We start from the raw sequence: 13,432 nt of genomic DNA, 5'->3' as shown, positions 1-13,432 counted from the left end.
GGGAGAGAACGAGTGAGGTGAAAAGAGAGAACGGGCGAGGGGGAGAGGGGGGGGGCGAGCGATGGGGGAGAGAGAGAGAGGGGGGGGGCGAGAGAGCGTCCCAACGCGAGGGAGAGAGAGAGGGGGAGGAGAGAGAGGAAGAGGGAGAGGGAGAGGGAGGGGGGAGAGAGAGAGAGAGGAAGAGGGAGAGGGAGGGGGGGAGAGAGAGAGATAGGGCGAGCGAGCTATAGAGCGCCGGCTCCGGTGGAAGCTAATCTGCAACAAAGCCCCACAGAGGAAGCAGGCAGACGGCAGGGAGAGCGAGAGCGAGCAGAGCCCAGAGCCCAGAGCCCAGAGCCCCGCTGCACACGGAGTGAACCGCTTTACACACACAGCAGCACAGATGGTGAGCGCTCCCCTTCTCCCCCCCGCGCCGTGTTTCTCGCCCTCCATTCTTTTGTCGTTATCAGGTGAGGTGGTGTCGAGGTGGCGGTGTCCGCCGCTCCGCTAGCGGCAGGGGGCTAAGTTAGCCTCCGGTAGCCTTAGCATCAGTATCAGGTGGAGAAGCCGGGGTCCAACCATCAGTAGTTAGCTTGTTTTGCTAATTACTGTCGGGGCTAATTTGCGTTGTTGTTTCGAAAACAGGCTCTGTCGGAACCGTGGATCATCGCATCACCCCCCGTATCGCGATTATTTGAGCCGATTGCGATTATTTCGTATAAAGTCGCTGAGATTCCACATCCGTCCAGATTTTGTTGGGAATTTTGTGCTGATGTGAGAAATGTCACATTTGCTGCAATATTTTCAGCAATTCGGAAGAATGTTGTGTTCCAAAAGGTATTATTATTATTATTATTATTATTATTATTATTATTATTGTGGCATAAAATAAAGATAAAAGACAATTAATCAGTAATAGGGCTTGGCGATATGAACAACCAAATATAGTGATATTATAAGTCACAATTTTACAGTAATATCATGAGTTTTTGATACTGAGGTTTATTGGTAAATGGTAGATTTATTGTATATTGTCAAATATTTATATTGCACTGTGCAGTGGCTTTAACAATGATACATGAATGGACAGAAGCTCTTTTTTTTTTTTTTTTAATCGGACAAAAAAAACCCCCACATTTTCATCAAAGGCCCACTTTCCAAAGTTTGTGTTGTTGAGCACTTTACAAATCTACTTGCGGTCTCAGCCAAACCACGCCGTCCATTCCCAATACCACATCTGCAGCGGCCCGAATGATTATAGCCTCGACATATGGAGGCTTAAGTAAGTATGTAGTGGTTTTCATTTACTGCCACTGTCCGTCTGTGGCGTTTTAACCCCCGTTTACAGCAGATTGACACCCTGGCATGTAGACTGGCTGACATCAATGGGAGGATTTGATGGGCTTCTACAACTCCACTGGCCTGCACATTCCAAAAAAAAAACCACAACAAAAAACACAATCCAATGAGATACAGGGTGCATTGCACAAAGCTTCAGTGAGAACTAGTAACATTTATTTAGTGCGACCATATGCTCTCCTGTAAAACAGTTATCATTAATGGCACAAAACCTGATGCAGAAGTGCCATATGTTGGGTGGTGGTGCATGTGGTGTTCGTCAGATGTGCACAACAATATTAAGTAGGTCACCAGCGTTTTCATGCTGTGCACACAAAATTAGCAAATTAATGGTTTCCACTACCTGCATATTACGCTCCCCCTGCCCCCGAGTCGGCATGTCATTTACATTTGACGAACCAAATACACGTACTGTGAGAAATTGTTATTTTAGCCCCGTTCTCTAACTGAAATTGTATCATAGAATTAATTTTTGTATATTTCATGTGGTATGGAATGAGAGCCTGTTAAACAGTTTGTGTCGTTGCTCTTTGTGAGCTGGCTTCATTTGCGCCTTAAGCCTTTTTGACAGAGTTTTAAATTTGGTGGAGCAATCAATCACTGTTGGTTAATAACCCCTGTTGAACGCTTTGCACTGGTTCGTTCCGCAAAGCATGAAACTCGCTTCTTATATTTACGATAGTCTACGTTTGGAGTCCTCTGTGGAAACTTTTATCTGTAACATGTTCCTGCAACTCATACCTCCCACATTTCATCTTTGGGATATCAACCTTTTCTCTTCATTCCAAACCTTCCTTGCTCCTCCATCCGCTCTTATTGTGCCAGTTGAAGCTTGAAAAAAAGTTGTCCGGACCCTCATTTGAGCCCTGTTTGTTTTGTTGAAATGCTGATATTTGCATGTGAGATTTTTCGAGATGCGTTGGGCCTTGTCAGGCGGAATTCCAGGCCTGTCACGGCCTCGGGTTGTGAAATGTTTTCAGTATTTCTTCTTCCACATCTTTGTAAGATAAGATCTGATCCTCCTCATCCGGTGTTTCTTCAGTGAGGTGTTCTGTTGGCACATCGTCCTACAAGTCGAAACAAGCCACTGGTCGTGTTGTTTGTGTACTCAGTTCTGTACTCAAAAGAGAATTGGCCTCAGCAGGTTCCACATAGGTTGCAAGTTGGAACATTATTTCCAGGCTTTATTCTGATCTGAGTTTCTACACTACTCCTGCCCTTAAGAGGTAGATGGAATGGGACAGTCCAAACAACAAAATGAGTAATAATTATAATAAACTTATAATCTTTTTAAAGTGGATGTTTTCACTTGAATTCAAGTTCTGCGCATGCGCAGTACACTACGCATCCCATCCCACTCGGAGATATCTTCATGAGGCTCCTTATGAGGCTGGAACGTGATTTCTTTCTTTTTTACACAACAGCAACCTCACTTGGTTTCCTGGCAGGAAGTTTACTCCCCAGACATGAAGTAAAGAGTGGGTCAGCTGACCAAAGATGGGCATGCATAGCCGGATGCATAGATTTGGTGCAAGTTGTTTTGCATTGTCACTTTTTAATAGAGGAAGTACCGACACCTAAAAAGACTAATGGTATTTGATGAGTCTGCATGTTGAAACGGTTTCAATACTTATTTCCGCACTGTCAATATATCACTAACAGCTGCGCTTCCTCGCTCTGTCTTCTCTCTGACAGTGAGTGGACACGCCACTGCAGTGCCCACATAGCCCCGCCTCCTCTCACTCACTCGCGGTTTTCGCTGTTGGGATCGCTCCTGTTTGTTATGGTGTTAACTCATTAAAGATGGCAAGTGCAGAGCCTCTTCGATAGGTTTTTGAAAGAAAACAGCAGGAGTGCTGTTTGGAAATACTTTGCATTTGAAGCAAAATGTAAACCTAACTCTGAGAATTTGAGTTTTTTTATTTGTTTTTTTGTCCTCTAGAAACACTGCGTGCGTTCCTGTGCCGGTTTTCCTGTGTTTTTATTTTAGATGTATTTATTTTAGTGTCTTTCCTAACTTATATGAAACACAATTTTTAAACACAACTGAGTTAAGGGACTGTCCAGTTTCATCCCGTGACAAACAAAAACCCTGTGTGTCCTGTGCCGCGTCACACCGTCTCCCCGTTTCTTTCTGTTGCTATGGGACTTAATTTAGTAAAAAAAATAAATATTTATTTTTCCATTTATAAATGTTTTATTTTTTTCTTATAAAGTTTAGTTTTTCATAACCTGTGGACATTTATTTAGTTGATACATTTTTCATATTTAAAATAATTGCACTGCAGAGACGATGCAGACAATAATATTAGTGTTAAGTAAATGTTCATTTAAGTTTGCAATTTTGTCTCATTTGTTATTATTAAATTGTTGTAATTTATGCAAAACAAAACCCAAAACAACATGGTATCGCCCTTTTATATGGGCCATAGACCACCCCGCTCTCTAAATATTGGCATCGGCCATTGAAAAACCTATATTGGTCAACCACTATTCACCGACCCCTGTGCAGCCTCGATAATGTCACTGGGCTTATTTTTTTCCTCTGCTGTGTTTTTCACGTACATCATCCTTTAAATGTTATATTTTGAGTTCACAGATCGCTGTTGAGGCAGGCCTATTGGCATGTATCTAGCCCTAAGCATCAGTTTTTTTTATTGCTGCTGTAGGGGCCCATGACAGCAGGGCCAGGCCCCCCCCAAAAAAACTGCAGTCCACGATCCTATCTGTAAGCTGTCATCTGAAAACATACTACACCCAGGGCTAATGACGAGTAGCAACTTGCAACATTCTTTCACCACCACTATAGGGAAGATGAGTAGTTGTTTTTTGGCTGTCATGCTGTTAATTTTCCATTGCCATTTTTCTGGTGATCCCGGTTCTAAAAATAAAGGGATGAGAGTGGGAGGCTCGCTCGAATTAATGACAGCAGACGTTTGTTAACATTACGCCTCTCTCCTTGTAGGGCTGGTTTTGAAACATTCGTGTACCTTGTGCACGGTCTGCGCCATATCAGGCTGAATTGGGGAATGGGATGAAGGCGGAGACGGGGTGGTTGAAGATGCGGTCCAGCACCCTTTGTGAGCCACTCCCTCCATGTTGCACACTACTATGAATAGGGAACCTTCACCCTTTGTGGTTTGCATTGACGTTAAGCATCTTTTATGGCCCGTTGGGTTCGGCTCTATTGTAAACACCGAGAACTGGATGAGGGAGGCCTGGCTTTGTTGCCTGCTTGGACTTTCACAGCTGCTTTAGTTTTGGTTGCGTACCATCCTGGTAATGAGATCAGAGGACCTGAATGTACACAGCAAGCTTGGACCCATCAAACTAATCTAAGAAGGCAGGAGAAACCTGGAGCCTATCACGTACATACCAACAAGTTAACAGTAGAGCAAAGGTCTAGCCGTAAGAGCCATCAAGATGATGGCCCAGGATATCAAATTAACCTTGATAGAGAGACCTATAATAAAACTGTATAAAACCTACTTTATTCATTGGGATCACGTGCTGTACTTGGCACTGACAGAACTTATCTAGGGGCCTGATTGCTTCACATCGCTGAATTATTGTGCTCAAGTATGTGTGGCTGCCATTAAAGTCACCAATTCAAACAGTTTTTCAGTTTTATAATACTTTTTTTTTTTCCAGTTTAATTTTTCTGTCATAATACCTCACCGGTTTCAAAACTCTTCTTTTGAAATCGGATTTTGGTCCAAGCGGTGTTTGGTGTTTTCTGCTGGTGGTAAATAGCCGTCATTTGGCCTGGAAGTCTGACCTTCATCTGAGCGCATTCTCTCGGGGACTCCAAGAGATGGAGGAAGTGAGATGTGTCGTCTCAACTTCCTGCCGCGGTCGAGCTCTTACGGTGGTGGCACTTGTCTCATGTACAAATAAGGCAAGGAAAGACAGATGGCACCAGCCACTCTAAAGCCTTCAAGGATTTGTGTGTGTGTTGGCCAGAGTGAGCGTTGCGATGTGCACCTACCCCATGCTATGCAATTAATCCTGTTTGTTTGTTTGTTTGTTTTTTTTAACCAGAGGAAGCGCACAGGGTTACTTCGCCCTTGCGTGGGTCCCCGTTGCTGCAGTGCAGTTTGCCCTCTCTGTCTGCATTCACTTCACATGCAAAAGACGAGGCACTCATTGACCTAATTTCCATGCCCTATAGCCTCGCATAGTGAAGTACGATCCGTTTTTACCAGCTATGTACATAGACCATACACCTTCATTCCAGTGTTTTTTTGTTTTTTTCTCCCAGTTTGTAAATAACTTGAAGCAGAGAAAATCCAGTTTGACTTGGCAGAACAGACATTTTTATTTATTTATTTATTTTTTTAAGCCAGAGGAAGCAGTTTCTGTACTGTGCAGTATGAGGTATGATCCTTCCACCTAGTCACTCAAAAGAATGGAGCAGGAACTTCTAGGTGTCGGGTTGAGTCTTAACAATCGCTACGGCACATATCTACGGGAAGTAGAAAATGAGACGAAAAATTATTTTCAAAAGTATGATTTGCTGTCCTGATCAATGCACACAATCTTCATTGCTGCTCTCCATGTTTTTGCATTCAGGCAAAACACAAACATCAGTTATGGGGTTTGTGGGAAGCAGATTTGCGTGATGAACCGGCCTGTTTACTCCATAAGCAGCATTGATGCAGCTTTTGTTTTTAGATAAATGCCGTATTTGTTAATGGGAGCGAACCTTTTGTTCCCATTAGGTGCACCATCATTTTTGCTTTTTGTCAATCAGATGGATTGCAATCTCATCTCCAACCTATGTCCCAGCCTGGTTTATTGATTTGGAGAGATGGTCTTTGAGGACATTGAGATTTCCATCACAGTGGTGTGAGCGTGGTTGACTATGGATTAATTCAATGGCGCATTGCCGCAAAATGCTTAGTTTCTACAGCATTATCTGCCAATGTGCAGAACCTTTACATGTCTGTCTGCGTGAGTTGAAAACTGCAGACAGGTTTTTCTTCAAACTTTGCTAGACAGCCCCACCCCCTCCCCTCCATTCTTCTCACACCAACTCCCTTACATAACAGGGTTTTAGTAAAGTCCACAGTGGACTTTCCCCTTGTTCCGGGGAAAAGGAGCCCTTCGTCCCTTTACACTGGCTGCACCGGCAGTCTCCACTCGTGCTAAACATTTTCTAGAAACCTGTCCTTGTGAATATCCTTGTGCGGTTCATGTACAAAAAACAAAAATAAAATGGGGAAAAAATGATATCACAATGAAGAGAAACAAGCAAATTGACAAGGGGGGGAGAAGAACAGTTCAAACTACAAAGCCACAACCAGACTCCGAGGCTCTACTGTGGCTCACGGGATAAACAGTCGTTTTTACTTACTTGCCATTATGGGGGACAGGTGGGATACTTTCCTCTCAGGAAAAGTTCTCACCTGACCCTCTGAACCTGGACAGTTCACCTGACTGTAATTATGTGGAGACAACAACTTCTTCTGTTTGAAGTTTAAATACGGTCGCAGAGGAGTTGCTGTGACCTGCATCTTCTATTAAAAAGAAGACTGCACCCTGTGTTTGTTCATAAGTATTACAAGTATGGGGCCAAACTATATTATAGGGCTGGAAGGAGTCCTAGCCTTGAGTAATGCACTACATTACAAAGGTGTACAATGTGTCTCATTATACAACAGATTCTTAGATTTTTCTGTTAAAGATTCAGTTATTGGCGTTCAGTCATTTTCCAAATCCGGATTTTTGTTCTCAAATACGTTGATGAATCCCAAAGAATTGTAAATTTGCATAAATGTTGGTATGCTTTGACTGAACCTCATAACATTCATTCACGAATGGAGATTGGTGAAGATATAAGTAAAAGGACACAAATTGGGGAGCGGGGAATAACAATGCAGCAGCAATTTAATGACCGAGCAAGATTAAGTTGTATATGAAATAATGTGATATTTAGTGGTGTCTGGAAGGAGTGAGAGGACGTCTACCAATGCCAAACTAATATGTAACTGTTAAGCTATATTAGCTGAATTTTTAATTAACTTGTGTCAGTAAAATTCGCATTTCCAACTATGATACACTTTGTTTAAATAGGAATTAATTTATCACTCGAATTTCACTAAACTGGTGGTGTTCAGCCAAGCTTATATTCTGTTTGGGGGGTGGGGTGGCTTTAGCAGCTAAAAGATTCCCAAACATGCATGGATTTGCCTCTACTAAGCGTTTGTGTAACACATTTAGTTCAGCCCACATTTCGATAATGAGATCAAAGGTTTTTTTTTGGGGTTTTTTTTTTGTTTTCCCCTCCCTGAGCTTTTCTCTGTCTGGGTTTGATGTACATTAGTAGATTACTTTGGCACCCATTACCACTCATGGAGGGTTTTCTTTGTTTGTCTGGTTTTTAATAAGATAAATAGCTGTAGAGCGTGGCGAAACTCGTCCATGAGGGAACCTTGCTCGGTCTATTTAGCCCTCCAGGACGGATAAGAGCTCCCTTGTTCTCTCTCTCTCTCTCTCTCTCTCTCTCGCTCTCTCGCTCTCTCGCTCTCTCTCTCGCTCTCTCGCTCTCTCTCATATGTCTGAGCGTGAGCTCTGGATGCTCCTGTGCTGAAACTCAGAGCGTCCCGCTGCTCTGCTCACATGACCAGACAGGAGGCACCTGATCCTCCATCGGCTGCTGAGAGGCAGATGGAGGCAGGGATGTGAATCGAAAACACTCCAGCCGCCATGTTTAAAGGGGAAAAAGTCAACAAATTATTTTGGTCATTGTTTTTTTTTTTTTTGTTCCCCCCCTTCTCGATTGTTTGCACTCGTGTCACTTCTAATCAGAATTATGAAAGACTTGAACATGGATTGATCGTGTTTAAATGTTTGCACTCCCGCTACCGAGGGCGCTTATGAGGTGTCTGGGAAAACATTGGAATGAATGTGTGTCAATGTTTGCTTATGCACTTTCTTTCTTTCCTTCTTTCTTTCTCTTTTTTCTTTTTTTTTTTTCTTCCTTTTATTTTCTAGGACAACAGAAACACTGAAGAGAAACCGGTACAGCGATCCAAGGTTAATATGTCAACTTTGCCCGTCCAAAAAAAGCACCCCTCCATGTCACCTTGTGCTTCTACCCCCTCTCCAAGTCCACCTCCATTCTCATCAACCTGTTTTTTTTTGTTTTTTATGTTTTTTTTACACTCGGTAAAGAACAGTAGAAGGCTCTCTCTTCACTTTAAATCTTTTTGTGTTGGTCGACTCCACTTCCCAAAGCGGAACATACCGCACGCCGACGCTAGCTTTCGTCTTTGACTGCAATCTAGGCCAAGGCCCGCTGCACATTTTTGAGTGGCCGTTAGTAAAATGCTTTATTCATGTCGTCCAGTCTTTCAGCTTCAAGACTCAGAGGGAGGTGTGCACGTCGTGCGAGAAGACGGTCTACCCCATGGAGAGACTGGTCGCCAACAACAACATCTTTCACACCACCTGCTTCTGCTGCAAGCACTGCAACACCAAGCTCAGGTGACGCTGCGTCCCACTGTCTGCTCTGCGGCTTTTTTTTTTTTGTTTCCTCTAAAAAAAAAAATAGGTGTTTGTTATTGGTATGAAAAGCTCTGCGCAGTGGTTTCCATCAATTGGAAATCAAAAGCTTGAAGGGCAATATTTAAAGTTGATAAAAAGTAGTTAATTAGCATTAGTAAAGTAGTAGTAAAAATGCCGTAAATGACCAACTATTTTCTGTCATAGACAAATGATTTTTATATGTTTTGTATATTGCTACTCTTTTCTATTTTTTTTTTTTTTTTACTCATTGCCTATTATTTAGGGCTGTACCCGACTGGCTGTTCAATACGAATATTCGACTATTATTTCATCACTTTCGAAACAAATTAAAGTTTTCAGAGTTCCCGCGAATGCAGCGGCATGTCAGAGAAGGAGTCCACGAGTTAATCGATCGCGAATGCCGTCGTTCTCACGGACGGATTCAAAAATAAATAAATGCTGCATCGACGACAAAAATAATGACTGCTCGACTTGAAAAATCTTGGTCGACTTTGATGGGGCAGCCCTACTACTGTTTTCACGTGTGATGCTGAATATAGTTCAAGTTCAAGTTCAAGAGATTATTTGTCACATACATATACATACGTTCATACATATATGCAGTGAAATGTCATGACACCCGGTGATTACTCACAATAAGCTCTATAAATACTAAAGAATATAGTATATATCTATCTAAATGAAAGCTGTCAGGTGTATGTAAATGTTTTTTACCAAACTTTTCAGTAGCAATGTTTGGGCCACAATCATTTTATTTTACGTCTTTGAGGATCTATGCACCAAGCAGAATAAAGAATCCAGATACTCTGAATATACTGTATGTGTCATATCATATTCCTCAACCCCCTCATTTCCTTTGACTTTGGCTGATTTGTGTTTACTTTTTTATTCAATCTTTCCCTGCTCAGCCTCGGCACCTTTGCGGCGCTGCAGGGTGAGTTCTACTGCAAGCCGCACTTCCAACAGCTGTTCAAGAGCAAAGGCAACTACGACGAGGGCTTCGGCCGCAAGCAGCACAAGGAGCTGTGGGCGGCCAAGGACACGGAGAACGTCAGCAAGACGGCGTAATAGCGTCCGCCGCGTGTGTCCCCCGGCCCGTTCTCAACCGACCCGTCCCATCCTGGGTTCGGTTTATAGCGGCGTGTCACGTAAACCTCCTATGCGCACACTGGCTTGTTCCACGGCATTGTTACAGGTACACACACACATATACATCCAACATCTAGAGAGTGACTAGCCAGTCACAGCCCATGCTACTTAAAATTCTATGACTTTTTTTTTTTTTTTTTTTTTTCCCCTTCCCTCTTTGGAATTGAGAGTTGATTGTGACCAAATGCCTTCTGGAGAATCCAGCACTGTGCTGGATGTACGGAGTGTATTCATGTTTGTTTTTCACTTTAATTTTTTACTTAAATTGCACCTTTTATTTTTTTCTTAAGTAACCGTATGCTCAGGCAAACATATCGGAGTATTTGGAGCATCCAATCTTGACAGCAAAGCATACACTCAGGTTGATATTCCAAGGGGTTAAAGCTTCAATGTTAATGTGTAAAAATTTTTTTTTTTTATTATCTTTTACATATTAACGCCACACAACCTACAAAAGGCAAATCCTCTGTATTTTGACTCTGCTGCGTACGATGACTTTGTCAGTTTGTCAGGTTTAGAATATTTGAGGAGCAAACAGGGTACTACACAATGTAAAACAACGACACATATGTGGGTTACAGCCCGCTATTTTTCTTTTATTTTAATTGGTCTATTTCATCCAATGATTTTAATTTTTATAATTTTTTTTTTATGACCTGTGCAACATTGTTTTTTACCCTTGCATGTTATGGGTATGAATGAGCCTTAATAGCCTTATCATCTTATGACTGTAATATTCTGTAATATTGTGGTGTTGTTTTTTAGTTTTTTTTAAGGCTTAAATGTGTTTTCATAGATAGTATATCTTCTCACTTTCTTTCTTTTTTTTTTATATATATTTTTTTTTTTCAAATTTCTGTGACACGCTTCTTGCTGTGCGTGTGTTGGAATTGAACAATGTCATGGCACAATTAGATTTTGTTTTTCCTAAGTTTTTGAGCTTCTGTGGTGGAATATGGGTTTTTTGATGATTGTTCTTTGTATACTCTATGTACATAAAACCTGTAGTTGGTGTTTTGTGGTCTCGCCACACTGTACTAAACCGTGCTCTTACGTGTACGACCATGCATGATCACACCGGGCAGGACGTCTAGAACCATCACAGGAAACTAAAGGTACAGTCTCCGTACACGCACGTTATTTCCTGCTCACGGGGAAACGCTGCAAGTAGATCTAGATTATGTTGTTTGGACCTGCTGCTGTGTGTTTGTTTGTTCAGACCCACAGGGCCCTAACCCCGCCCCAACCTAACCCCACCCCAACCTAACCTAACTCACAGGCTTTAAGTCCTTAACATTATTTTTTATTATGCATGTCCAATCCAATAATCCAGTTGGTACAGATATTTTTTATTCCCTTTAAGGTAATGTCATGTCTCATTAGCGAAGTGCTTAAAGCACCAGGACCTATTATTATTTTTATTATCATTATTATTATTATTGCTTAACACCCAATTGAATTGAGCAAGTGTCAGAACAGTCTCCCGTGGTGCCTCTGCATGCTGCACCCGAACCCCTGTGCAGAGCGCCCCTTGCTGGCCGAAGTGACTAATGTCGCTGTTGAAACGGTGGAAGACATGACCAAATTTCCCCCTTTTGAACTCTCCTTGGGTTTTATTCAGAGCACTGATTGTTGCCTCAGCCTGGAGTAAAAATGCTGTGTAGAGTCACTTGAAAAAAATGAATTCGTAATTGTTTTTGCAGCCAATAAATTAATTTTACTCAAATTTCACCAGGTCCATCTTTCATTCATTGAGAATGAGTCTAAAGCCATTCAGAATATTTAACTTTATGACTAAATCTATATATATCTCACAACACTGACTTGACACTTGAATGACACAATACTGTTTTTTTTTGTGACTGAGGGTTTACTGTGAATTTCCAAGCAGGCTGTGCAGAATGAAAAAGCTCAACAGAAGATATTTGATACTTTTTTTTTTTTTTTTTTTTGTAAAAGAGAAGCCTTAGAAAATTACTAGCCAAACAGAACGCTTTTTTTCAAACAAGACTTTTAAGTGTCAAGATCTTTTTGAAAAGAACTCTTCTGACCTTGCCTTGTCAAAAACAAAACACCATGAGGTTACTTATTCAACCAGCAATTCCCATTTAATCACAAATTACTCACATTGTTTAATGCTCAGTAGTCCCTCAACTGTGACTTTTATTTTTGTTTTTTTTAATAGATATTTTAACTTTGAAGTGGTCTTCTGGATCCTTGGCTTTTTAAGTCCGTTGTGTTTTAAAAACACTGTCCAATACAATCTAAGTCATTCTCTGTAAAGCAGTGCGCCAAGGTACATCTGCACAATCTGTGAAATAACTTCTAATTGAATCGGAAAAGTGTGCTTTACTTTTCTAAAACCGGTGCAAAGAGGCTCAGGTGAATGATGGCAATGTGTTGGGTCCCTGCCCCCCCCTGTTTTGACTCCTTTTAATTTTCTGTTGAGGTCAGTTTTCATTCTGAAAATATAATCCAATGCGGGTGTTGTTTTTATGTATTCCTTATTAAAAGTGTGACCTGTGAATGGGGAGGTTTTAAAGCAAACAGGTGTTTTTGGGCTGTGTTTGTTTTTTGTCGTCTTTGTCCTACTCCTCCCTTCCCTGATTAAGGCTCAGTTGTATGATACAAGTATGGCATTATAAAATGTAAGCACCCTCTTTCTACACACACACAATCTTGTTTGTGCATCTTCTCTCCATGTATTTCTTTTTCATTTTATACATGCTTTTTGGAAGAAAAAAATAAATAAAACTGCTGGTGTTTACTGAACCGCTGTTTTATTTATTTATTATATAGTTGTGTTTATGTATTGCTGCATGGAAAGCTAGGGCAACCGCAGAGCTCATGACAGCCGTGATTAGTTTCAGATAAATATTTGTGTCTTTGTCAAACATGCCTCATACTATTAACTTTCTATAGTTTATTTTGCATGTCTCCGTTGACAACAGGATTTATATTCGTAAGTTGTAATCATGATACGAATGAGGACTTGACCCTTTTTTCCTGCAGACGAGTAAGTACTTTTTGCTTTTTACTTTAAATACTTTTTAGACCAAGTACTGATGTACTTTTACTGAAGCAGAAATGTCAGTCTGGCGCTTTCACTTGAACCGGAGTAATGTCGTGCCAGGGTATTGGTACTTTTTACTTGAGTACTTCTTCCACCGCTGCCGGGTTTATTCTCAAACATGAAACGTATCGATTCATATGTAGAGCGATAACTGATCCTAAAACATACATATACGTGCAATTATTTAAAACAAATAAATGCAAATAGAAGGTGCGCTAACCCTCTGCGCGCGTGTCTACGTCACTGCCAGTTACGAGCGTCGGGCCGCGCGCTCCCGACTGCGCGCCGCCGCCGCCGCCGCCGCCGCCACGGTGATCGGAACGAGCGTCCGCTGAGGTTCTG

The 13,432-nt window shown here is 41.6% G+C and overlaps 1 protein-coding gene across 1 annotated transcript; it reads left to right on the top strand.

The window, feature by feature from the left end:
- The first annotated feature begins 236 nt into the window (after window positions 1-236).
- Window positions 237-10,131, top strand: limd2 (LIM domain containing 2). The gene is made up of 3 exons (XM_080009678.1): window positions 237-385; window positions 8,690-8,826; window positions 9,777-10,131. The coding sequence occupies exons 1-3, from the start codon at window positions 383-385 to the stop codon at window positions 9,934-9,936; spliced, it is 300 nt and encodes a 99-aa protein (XP_079865804.1). The 5' UTR covers window positions 237-382; the 3' UTR covers window positions 9,937-10,131.
- Window positions 10,132-13,432: the final 3,301 nt, after the last annotated feature.

This window comes from Zeus faber (assembly GCF_960531495.2).
Source record: "Zeus faber genome assembly, chromosome: 11".
NCBI classification, from domain to species: Eukaryota; Metazoa; Chordata; class Actinopteri; order Zeiformes; family Zeidae; genus Zeus; species Zeus faber.
Note: the sequence above shows the minus strand (reverse complement) of the source record. Positions and strands in the feature narration are given on the sequence as shown.